Source organism: Hetaerina americana, unplaced genomic scaffold (genome assembly GCF_022747635.1).
Source record: "Hetaerina americana unplaced genomic scaffold, ioHetAmer1.1.p SCAF_2, whole genome shotgun sequence".
Lineage (NCBI taxonomy): Eukaryota > Metazoa > Arthropoda > Insecta > Odonata > Calopterygidae > Hetaerina > Hetaerina americana.
The window spans coordinates 31,198,663-31,211,358 of NW_027286763.1; the positions used below are offsets into that span (position 1 = coordinate 31,198,663).

Sequence of the window (12,696 nt, forward strand, 5' to 3'; positions counted from 1 at the left end):
TATTATTATTTGGCATAACATTCCAAAGCATGAGGAAAAGCGAAGAGGTTTGGATTTACAATTAGCCCCATAGAAATTGCCCACCATTCAGATTTATTAGTTGAAGTCAAAGTTCATGCTATTCTTTACAGTAATTTTGAAGTAAAAATATGACTCAATTGCAAAACCACATTATTGTTTAAGATATATTTTGTAAAAATTTCAACTTAATAATAAGTAAAAACTATAAATTATTTTCCAAATAAATGAAAAAATACTGAATTAATATGAATCTCTTCAAAATTTTATTTAAAAAAAAACAATATTTTTATCTCTAACAACTAACACATTAGCTGTCAATAAACCAACATATTAGTTATCCTACACTCATCTCATCTAAATTAACAAAAAAATATTTTAAAATCTTACTTGATCATATACAGGCACACTTGTTCATCAGTGTAAAATGATGGTAAATTAATGAAATGAGGTCTGAAGTATTGGCCAAGGTGCTGACGGACACCAAATTGGGAATGAAGTCCTTGAATGTGAAGTTCTTGAAGCATGTTCATCACACAACTATAACGAAAAATTATAATCACAATAAAAATTAAGACACAATGAAAGCAATTTTTAAAAATATTCAGCAAGTAGCATATTGAATTTGCTTATATTTATGGAAGTATGAATGGTAAGCCAGAGCAAAAGACATAAATGAAGAAAAGCACACAATTTATCAGCACAGATTTTTTAAATAATCATCAGTTAACATTCAATTTTTTGGATCGCTACCTCACATATTATTATCATTGGGGATAAAACTGATACAAGAATAGAATTTTAAAAATCCTAGTATATTTTGGCACTAATGATGATTGAAAAAAATGAAAATTTATCAGGAAACAGGGCAACAATAAATTAATTTTCAAAGCCATAGCCTGCTCTTTCACGGATAACCATAGCATTTTTTTCTAGGTGGCCAGCCCTGGATGTTTATGCTGACATTTTATAGACAGTCAGCCAACCCTTTTTTGAGTCATAAACAAATTATCAAATATCCAGATAAGGGTACTTGTCTCTATAGCAGAACCTTGGGTTTTGTTCATCCTCTTCCCTGATAAAGATTAAAAATGGAAAGGTGGGGAAGAAAGTGTCAGAAATGAAACTGATACAGGCCACTAAAATGGGAATGGAGGGTGAATGGTGAGGAATAGGAATGCAAAAGGGATCTTTACTCCCACACAACCTCAACTACCTTTACAAACCTCTACACAAACTGCAATCACTATACAGTAATGCCTTTCAGAGGTCCATGGAATCCAATCCCTCAATCAACACTACTATATTCTTCACACCTTCAATAGGACCAACAAAACAAGATCACACACTTTCCCTAATCTCAGTCTCTCATTTCGTCTTAACATCTACAAATATTACATCATGAACATTCAATGTGTTATCTAAATAATTTTTATTGACAAAAAACACTTCCTTTTTTTCAATTGTTCCAAAGGAATTATAAATAAAATTGTTCAACCATTGGTTAAAGCAGCATACTTAGATATTTACTTGAGTATATTACAATGGAATATTTTTTCTCATTATCCTTCACATCCATGAGCTTTTGTGTTCAGTAACACTAGAAATAAATCTGCTATCTTTGATATGGAGGACCTTGCCTTCAACACCCTATGCTGTTGACTGGTGAAAGGTTCATCAGCCTTATGGAGTGATATTATAGGTGAAAGAGGAAATAGAAAAAAATTAGATGAAAAGTGAAGGGAATAAGGAGAAGGATGTCTTCATGTATGAAAATTTACTATTCTACAAGATGGAAAAAGGATAAAACAGCTATGACTCCTATGCACACTAATTAAATTTAATAGGTAACTCAAACATCAGAAATACACAAATTTAATGGGTGATATAGTAAAATGATTGTTGTAGAAAAAGATGGGAAGGAGCAGATCTTCGAAAGCCTTATGCTAAATGATAAACCAGATTATCATCATCTAGATAAACATCATCTATTTTCATGGCCCAAAAGTACACTCACCTGGCCAAATAATCATCATGTTCTCTCCCTTGAGTCAATTCAGTGAAAATGAATTCATCAGATACATCCAGCATACATTTCAGCAGCATTATAATGGGCACAAAATACATCATCCGTCTGTATGAGAACATTATCTTAGCCGAGCCATCAGTAAGATAATGTAGAACATTGTTCTGAAAATAATATAATGAAAAATGAAAATTACAATTTAAAAAAATGGAATTGGTCATTATGTAGACCACTAGGTGTTCATGAGAAAATTTTGGCAGACAACAGAAAAATTTCAAATAATTAGCAATAAGTATCTAACTAATAATTTTGTTACAAACAAATAAATGATTCGCTTGAAATAATTACCAAATCACATAAATGAAAAAGAACTTTAATGACCATTATTTTATAGATGTGTGAACATTATTAAAAAATTTCAATGCAGTGGTCCATAGGATTCAAAAATGCAAATTTAGTGATACAGAGTCTAAATGGTTGACAACAACTGGTTTAAATAATGATTTCTTCTCTGTCATACAGACAATTTTGGCAGCCCTTGTACCTCTAGGATCCTGATAAACCTCAAATTTAATCCAGTTTCATAGAGGTAAACCCAACTGTTAGCACATAAACAATGTTCAAGCAAGACTCAAACCCAAAACCTTTGGATTACCAGATAGGTGTGTTAAATATCAAAGATTAACCGACCAAGTTAAGCAGCTCAGAGGTTGACTGGCAGAATCTTAACTTTGCAAAATTCATTCTTTGGGGTGTACAAATAATATGTATACATTTTGTGTTTATTGAGCAGCATAGCACGTGTTTCAACATTTGAGCAGCATCTTCAGGAGGAGATAGAATGTACCTTTCTTTCCCAGCCCATATTACGGACTAAAGCATAAGATGCACCATTACTTTTCAGTTTAGAATTTATGAAAAATACTTGGATTAGGCTGAAAATATCAAATTATGTTATATTTTAACTCTTAATATGAAGAAAATTGAATCGTCATATGGAAAAATTAGCGGTAAGATCTGGTGCTTTCCTAGCACATTTGCTTGATGGAAGTTTTCTCGGGTCTTCCACCAGGTCAGGTGTTCCATATGCCTGACCTGGTGACACCTGACCCATATACTCATACATCATCCTCACGACAGTTGAGCGCCACTTAGCATTTGGCCGTCTAATGTACATACGACGTATTATGTACGGACATAAGATGACCAAATGCAGAGTGACACTCATCTACCCTGAGGATGATGCCCAAGTCGAGTGCCAATTGATACCCAATGCCTAAGATCGAAACATTGTCCAATATGGAACCCCTGACCCAATGGAAAACCTGATAAAACTCCATTAAAAAATTAGCAGCTGCACATAGGCCAATGTTTATTCATCGCAGAAATCTAGAAATTTTTTTATCTCTGGGCCTAAACATCTTTCAGCATCTAAATATCTTTGATATTTATTGCACTGTGCCAGGATATGCAGGCGGGTGGCCTTGCCCTCGCATCACGACGTGATGTGGCCAAAGCGTTGGCATTGAAAACAACCCACTGGGTTTGGTATGAACGGCTGAACTGGAACAGATTCATACCCAATGAACACCTTGATGCTCTTAGGGTCACCAGGTACGATCTGAGGAAGCACTCTCCATTTCAGGAAAGGAGACACTTTTTTCAGGGTCTCGACTTCCTCAGCACAGTACATGTCAAGTAACACTTGCATACAGCATAACCATTATCTCATCCACCCGCATCCGTATGGTATCTCTTTAGTGGTATAGCGCTTCAGGAGTGGTTGTCTGTTTTGGGGTGGACCTTCCTTACAAGGGCCCATCAAAACCATTACGAATCTGACCTCCCTGCGCAGACTCCCACAACCTTGGTGCTCGCCACTGGAATGAAAAAACGACGAAAGTCGATTGACCAGGAGTGGCTAGCTCCCGGCCTCCTGTTTACATGAAATCCGGGGCCAAAGAGGGGCATCACATCCTGGTCCATACAGGGCATCTGAAACCCTGCTGGAAACCAGAAAGCTCACCCTTCAGGATCCTCGTCTCTCCCTTATGGGTCTCCAGGCATGGCAAGCACCTGGGTGGATCGCAGGCCAGATGTATGGACCACACACACAGAGAGTGGATCCACAGCACTGTCCGGATGTATCCCTTATTGGCTAAGGGCTTTGTTTTTGGGGTTTTCTTCCTGCCCTTTAAGTCGCCTATTACAACAAGCAGGGATACTGCAGGAGTATTCTCTATCCCCCTACCCGCAGGGGTATACATTATACAACAATATTAGAGCATAACTATGTTTCATAAGGCAAGATGAAAATAAGAAATATACTAAATGGCAATTTTTCGTGTACCTGGAGTACAATAAAATACATATGATGTTCCTTTTATCTCAAAGATTAAGATGTAACATTATCATATGGCATAATTTTCTTCATTTTTCATATGGCATCTATAAACTCCACCACCATGGTCACACTTATTCTTGGAAGATTTTCCAAGGTTCATCTAACAGATTCAGAAAATAAGGGCATTTTAATAGCATAGTGAAATCCCTTGGCAAAAATTATAATTGAAAAAACAAAGAAATGCACTTCTTAACAATTGAAAATCCATGCCATGTCATCAGTTGGCCACTGGATGCCCACAAAGAAAAATTACCATTTTAAATTAATTTTGAGGTAGAACTCAATTTTATATGTCACATCTTTCTCTGCTTGAAAGGAGTTTAATTCCTGCCTTACTTGAATGACGACTTTTTTGCACACCTGTAAATAAAAAAAACTGTACTAAAGAAACTTACCCTATCACCCCAAACTTATGTCTATTCAATAACCATTATACTCCAGCTGCCTGTACACCCCCACATCCACTATTTTTTTATATATGTGCTGTCTTTTGAATGTATGACACACTTGAGAATGAAGCTCAATGGTTGAAACACATTTGAACATCATCTTCAAGCCATAATACTCAATAAATACTGTGAAATTCCAAGAAACTGCTGGAAATGCCATGCCATGACTGTAACTTTTAACTGAGTCATACATTAAATGTGCATTACAATGCAACAATTTTAGAGTGTAAAAATCATTTGCCTTGACCGGGATTCAAACATGAATCCCTCAAATTTCAGTCGAGTGCTTCAGCCAGTTAAGCTATTACGGCATCCTCTTTATGAAACATTGTGAAATTTTACAAATTGCATTATCTTTCCAGTCTGGATAGATAATGCAATGGTTTGTTTGAGGCTCCCCAAACTAATAAGACTTCAACGCATATTGATAGGGGCACTGAAGTTCCTTCCTTGCAAGGTTTCTCAGAAAGATCACACACCATAACACTCATAGTCTATGTATAGCTCAGGGAGTTCAGTGCATCTGAACCCAGGCTCTCTGGCTAGTATCCCCAATACCAAAGGCTAGTTCTAAAACGAATGGAATACATTTTCAAAACTTACAGTGGTAGTATGATCCTCTTGCACACATCTCACAATTACACCCATGTCTGAGAAATTAGGCCCACGCATTTTCCAGGAACTTCGAGTGATTGCAATGGGGAAATTCTGACGTGAAACCAACAGCATTCGGACTATCCTTTCATGACCTTTAACTATATAATAGCCACCAAACTCATCTTCATGTTCACCACAGTCAATCAGCTGCTGGGGAGACATTCCTCCAAGCCAGCATATTTTTGACTGGAAAAAGAACAAAAAATTTCTTTGTAAATCACCATTCTTAAAAAGAGAAAACACCTTGAATAACTCTTAATCTATATCACTCATCATATGCAAATATGCAATGCTTGGGTCCCGGGTTCGATTCCCGGGCTATGCAATTCCTGGGCACCAGCAGCTCCACCCAAGCTAAAGTGATTTTTCGGGTACCAGGTCTTCCTGGGAAACCATAACCGGCACAGGGAAAGTAACTGGCCCCCTACCCTGATGTGCAAATTTTCACACATTATATATATATATATATATATATATATATATATATATATATATATATATATATACCCACGGATCTCAGGGTAAATTGACTATCCTCGATAGCTCAAGTGGTTAAGAGCATCCGCCCGGCAAGTGGAAAGATCCGGTGTTCGAGTCCCGGTTGAGGAAATATTTTTACTCTTGTGATCCGTTCGATTCCGCCTTCCCCACCTCTATTGTGTTCGTCCTTTATATGTGTTCCTATCCCTTTTCCTTATATCTGTTTCTGTATATATGAGTATATATATATATACACACGAGGGCCATCCGGAAAGTAGTACCCGTTCGTGCCGCATGAAGTGCTGACGACGTGAGTAGCCGCTGGACGAGGTCAGATAGCTTCAGTGGCTTGTCTGCCTTCTCTGAGCCAAGTTGCGTGACGCTAGCATTGCCTGTGTTGTTTCTGGGATTGTTTACAATGTTTAAAAAAATTGAGAACGCCGCCAGTTGTGAAGTGAGGGCAGTGATTAAATTCCTCAATGCAAGAAACGTTCGCCCATGTGATATTCATCGCCAATTAAAGGAGGTGTATGGAGACAATGTAATGGACGAGTCGTCTGTTCGGCGGTGGTGTCGCAACTTCAACATGGGGAGGGGGAACACACACAACGATGAGCGTTCGGGGAGACCGTCTGTCATTACAGACCAACTGGTGAGCTCAGTTGACGAATTCGTGAGGAACGATCGGCGCGTCACAATTGATGACATCTGTGAGCATTTTCCCAATGTTTCTCGAACAATTGTTCATGAAATTGTTAAACACCATCTGCATTATGCAAAAATTTGTGCAAGATGGGTCCCTCGCGTATCTCAATGAGCTGGCGGCGAAGGACTATGCAGCAGGAATACAGAAACTTGTCACACGTTATGACAAATGCCTTAATTTGCTTGGAGATTATGTTGAGAAGTAGTTTAAAGTATCCTCTTTCAAATAAAATTTTTTATGTTTGTTAATATTTACTTTTGTCTTTATTTCACGAACGGGTACTACTTTCCGGATGACCCTCGTATGTATGTATGTATGTATGTATGTATATATATATATATATATCTATAACTATAATAACTATATATATATATATATATATATATATATATATATATATATATATATATATATATATATATATATATACCTCCCCGGACTACAACCTTGACGTAGTGGAAGGGCTTGTGCGTTCCGATTACCCCTAGAGCTGTACTGGCGGGAGCAATAAAAATTGCTCCTGGTAGGGTCACCCATGCCAGATAGGTCGAAGGTTAGGAGCCAGACGAAAGGTAGTCCACGCAGCGTGTTCCTCAGTGAGGCGGCTGCAATGGCGTCTGACCCCAGAGGGGCGGCCAATAAGTGAGGGTGTCACGTTAAAAACACTATTGAGGAAGGCAACGGGAAACCACCTCAATTATCATTCCCTAGAAAAATATGATGGACAATAGAGATATTTTGAGTCCTGGCAACCACGGGGCTCGGCCCAATCGGCCGTGTTTCGTGCCCGGGAGCGGGGGAGGCAACGCTTCCGCGGTCGTCATCCCACGAAACCCTTGCAAGGGAAAACCAGCAGCAGCAGGACAGAAGACGCAGGAGAAGAAAACCAAATTAGTTAGAATAGGAACGTGGAATGTTAGGACAATGATGAGGACAGGGAAATTGGAGAATGTTAAGCGAGAGATGGAAAGGGGAAATATAGATATTTTAGGTCTATGCGAGGTGAGATGGAAAGATAGCGGGGATTACTGGAGTGATAAGTATAGAATAATATACAGCGGTGGGGACAAGAGCCAACGAGGGGTTGCCATAGTATTAAATGAAGAGGTAGGAAGAAGCGTAGTCAACATAGAGCAGGTAACGGATAGAATACTACTAGTGGAGATAAAAGCAGAACCGACGAACTTAGTTATTATTCAGGTATACATGCCACCGAGCAACCATAAGGAAGAAGAGGTCGATAGGATATACGATCAGTTAGAGGACATGATCACGTGTGTTCATGCAGGGAAACATTTGATAGTGATGGGGGATTGGAATGCGACGGTAGGCGAAGGAAGAAATGGTGATGAGGTGGGGGACTACGGTTTAGGCACGAGGAATGACCGCGGGGAGAAAGCAGTTGAGTTCTGCAGGAGACAGGGGTTAGTCATCACCAACACTTGGTTTAGACACCACAAAAGACGCAGGTATACATGGAAAATGCCAGGTGACTCAGGAAGATATCAGCTAGATTATATCCTGGTTAGACACAGGTTTAGGAACAGTGTGATAAATTCGCACAGCTTCCCGGGAGCGGATGCGGACTCAGACCACAATTTAGTTGTTATGAAATGTAGCGTACGTTTCAAAAAGATAAGGCAGGGGCGGCGAGTTAGGAAATGGAATGTAGAAGCATTAAATGGGTTGAAAAGGAAGGAATACAAACAGGCGGTAGAGAAAATCATGGAGGATGGTAAAGAGCTAAGTACTATCGAAGAAAAATGGGAAATGATCAAAAAAGGGTTGTCTAAAGCCGCAAAAGACACTATTGGAACCGTTAACGCTAAAAGGACTAGGAAACCATGGATCACGGATGAGATGATTACAAAGATGGATGAGCGGCGAAAATGGAAGAATATAAATACAGAATTAGGCAAAATGAAGTACAAAGAATTGAACAATAAATTGAGGCGGGCAACAAATAAGGCAAAAGACGCATGGTGGAAGACGCAGTGCGAGGATATGGAAAGTCTGCAGAGGAAGGGTGAAATCGGTGCGCTGTACAGCAAAGTTAAATCGTTATCGGGAAGTAAGAAAGGAAGAGCTACGCTAAGAGTTAGAGATAAGGCGGGTAAGGTAATCGTTGACGCAGGAAAGATCCAAGAGAGATGGAAGGAGTATATAGAAGAACTGTATAGTAAAGAACTCAGACCAACAAAGTTAGACATTGAAAAAGAAAATGACGTAGAGGAGGACAGCTTAGGTCCAGGCATACTAGATCATGAGATAGAAAGGGCATTAAGGGAGATGAAACTAAATAAGGCCGTGGGGGTAGATAACATTCCCGTGGAACTTTTAAAATGCTTAGGAAAATGTGGGAGGAAGAGGCTATATGGGCTGATCCGTAGTATTTATGAGGAGGGAATCTGGCCGGAAGACTTTGTGAGATCAGTTTTAGTTCCTATTCCGAAAAAGGTAAAGGCCACGTCATGTGAGGACTATAGGACAATTAGTTTGATATCCCACGCAGCTAAAGTTGTTCTCAGGATCATAAACAAAAGGATAGAGAGTAGGGCAAATGATTACTTAGGGGATGATCAGTTTGGGTTCAGGAAGGGGAGAGGTACGCGTGATGCCATTGCAGTAATGAGATTATTAATCGAGAGGAATATAGAACACAACCAGGAGGTATTTGCCTGTTTCGTAGATTTCGAAAAAGCGTTTGATAGAGTGAATTGGGAAAAACTAATGAGTATATTGCAGAAAATAGGAATAGATTGGAGGGAAAGGAGGCTAATCCGCAACCTGTACATGTCTCAGACTGCTCAGGTGCGGGTGGGAAACGGGGAGTCAGGATGGGCAGTGTTAGGAAGGGGTGTAAGGCAGGGTTGCCCATTATCACCGTTGCTGTTCAACCTGTATGCAGAGGAAATGATCAAAGAGGCATGGGAAAAACTCGAGGTAGGAATGAAAGTGGGCGGGGAATTCGTAAAATCAGTTAGGTTTGCTGATGACCAAGCCTTAGTTTGTCAGTCAGCCAAGGGGCTGCAAGCATTGCTGAGTGAATTGGAAATTCAGTGCGACAGGTATGAGATGAGAATCAATATTAATAAAACAAAGGTTATGCGATTTTCTAGAAAGAAAAAGGCCAAGCTTAACATTAAAATAGGAGGGCAAAAACTAGAGCAGGTAGAACAGTTTACGTATCTCGGTAGTGTTTTGGACCAACACGGTCAAAGTAGTAGGGACGTAAGGAGAAGAATTGCGCTAGGCAAAGAGGCTTTACAAGGAGGAGGGAGTTGATGACGGGGACTCTGAGTAAGGATGTTAAGAAAAGACTCGTAAAAACTTTGATATGGAGCGTAGCTATGTACGGCGGATAGGACACAGATATAAGGAAAAGGGATAGGAACACATATACACATACAACCTTTTCCTTATATCTGTTTCTGTATATATGAGTATTTATTCGCCGTTTGGTGGGATTTCGTGTTTGAATGTGTATTTGGCCAATGTGGCTCATCTCTTTCTTCTGGCTATGTGTGCCACGAAACGCACTGTTCCTTTCCTGTATGATGTTGTATGAATTCTAACCCACTGTCCTTTCCTTTCCTTGTGTATTGTCTATTTCTCCTTTGGTGGGTGAAACTGCCCCCTGACGCCATCTCTTGGCTGAAAGAATCGGGGCGCTTGGCGACATATAAGACCCACGGATCTCAGGGTAAATTACATATCCTCGATAGCTGAAGTGGTTAAGAGCATCCGCCCGGCAAGTGGAAAGATCCGGTGTTCGAGTTCCGGTTGAGGAAATGTTTTTACTCTTGTGATCCGTTCGATTCCGCCTTCCCCACCTCTATTGTGTTCGTCCTTAATATGTGTTCCTATCCCTTTTCCTTATATCTGTTTCTGTATATATGAGTATTTATTCGCCGTTTGGTGGGATTTCGTGTTTGAATGTGTATTTGGCCAATGTGGCTCATCTCTTTCTTCTGGCTATGCGTGCCACGAAACGCACTGTTCCTTTCCTGTATGATGTTGTATGAATTCTAACCCACTGTCCTTTCCTTTCCTTGTGTATTGTCTATTTCTCCTTTGGTGGGTGAAACTGCCCCCTGACGCCATCTCTTGGCTGAAAGAATCGGGGCGCTTGGCGACATATAAGACCCACGGATCTCAGGGTAAATTACATATCCTCGATAGCTCAAGTGGTTAAGAGCATCCGCCCGGCAAGTGGAAAGATCCGGTGTTCGAGTCCCGGTTGAGGAAATGTTTTTACTCTTGTGATCCGTTCGATTCCGCCTTCCCCACCTCTATTGTGTTCGTCCTTTATATGTGTTCCTATCCCTTTTCCTTATATCTGTTTCTGTATATATGAGTATTTATTCGCCGTTTGGTGGGATTTCGTGTTTGAATGTGTATTTGGCCAATGTGGCTCATCTCTTTCTTCTGGCTATGCGTGCCACGAAACGCACTGTTCCTTTCCTGTATGATGTTGTATGAATTCTAACCCACTGTCCTTTCCTTTCCTTGTGTATTGTCTATTTCTCCTTTGGTGGGTGAAACTGCCCCCTGACGCCATCTCTTGGCTGAAAGAATCGGGGCGCTTGGCGACATATAAGACCCACGGATCTCAGGGTAAATTACATATCCTCGATAGCTCAAGTGGTTAAGAGCATCCGCCCGGCAAGTGGAAAGATCCGGTGTTCGAGTCCCGGTTGAGGAAATGTTTTTACTCTTGTGATCCGTTCGATTCCGCCTTCCCCACCTCTATTGTGTTCGTCCTTTATATGTGTTCCTATCCCTTTTCCTTATATCTGTTTCTGTATATATGAGTATATATATATATATATATACATGGGCACGCTCTTCATATATATATATATATATATGAAGAGCGTGCCCAACGCCCGAGCACCTCAACAACAGACTAAAACATTGATTACGTGAAGAAAATAGCATTGGTCAATTGTTGCATCACCATTAGAGAAGTTGCCAAGGACCTAAGCATATCTATTGGCTCGTGCCATTTGATTTTTACAAATGATTTGGATTAACATTGCTAATGAGGTGTTGTACTCTGTCCGTGACGACCCAAATTTGCTTCATAGGGTCATAACTGGTAACAAATCATGGGTTTATGTTTATGACATGGAAACTAAAGCTCAATAATTACAATGGAAGCTGCAGCATCAGCCAAGACCGAAAAAAGCACACCAAGTTCGGTTGAATGAGTCAAAATTTTTGCAGTTTTCGTCGACTGCAGGAGCGTGGTGCATCATGAGTTCTTGCCACAGGGTAGAACGGTAAATAAGGAATTTTACCTGCAAGTTATGAGCAATTTGCCCAAAGCAATCCGCCACAAACGCCTGGATTCATGAAAGAACAAAAATAAGCTTTTACACCATGAAAATGCCCCTGCTCACACATCGTTACTTGTGCGTGAATTTTTGGCCAAAAACAACACACTATTGATGCCGCAGCCACCGTATTCCCCAGATATGGCCCCCAGTGACTTTTTCTTGTTCCTGAAACTAAAGAGGCCCATGAAAGGACGACGCTACGCTACGATTGACAAGATGAAGACTGCATCAAAGGAGGAGCTGAACAAGATCACAAAAAATGATTTTTCGAAGTGCTTTGAGGATCGGCAAAAACGTTGGCACAAGTGTATAATATCTAATGGGGATTACTTTGACGTGGACAAAATAGATATTCATGAATAAATAAATAATTTCTGAAAAACACAAAGATGTGATAACTTTTTAATAGACCTCGTACAAGTGCACTCTCACTGTGTCTGTAGGCTCTCCCTTTAACCTTATCATCAGGATTCTCTCGCTGTACTGCCAGCACAACTTGACTCTTCTTGCCCACTCCTTGAATATGATGCCCACTCCTGCAATTCTCCGTTCGTATCCTGAGTATATCGCCCTGTATCCATTCCTTCAGAAGTCGTCAGCCCCAGCCCACTTAA

General features: G+C 40.1%; 1 protein-coding gene across 3 annotated transcripts in view; it reads right to left on the reverse strand.

The window, feature by feature from the left end:
* Positions 1-12,696, reverse strand: part of Polr1B (RNA polymerase I subunit Rpl135) — a 52,789-nt gene that overhangs the window by 36,448 nt on the left and 3,645 nt on the right. For all 3 annotated transcript variants that reach the window (XM_071585241.1, XM_071585239.1, XM_071585240.1), the window contains exons 4-6: positions 5,501-5,740; positions 2,036-2,208; positions 409-558 (exon numbers count right to left, since the gene is read on the reverse strand). In XM_071585241.1, the coding sequence (XP_071441342.1) occupies positions 409-558; positions 2,036-2,208; positions 5,501-5,740 (563 nt within the window). The remainder of the gene's footprint in view (positions 1-408; positions 559-2,035; positions 2,209-5,500; positions 5,741-12,696) is intronic.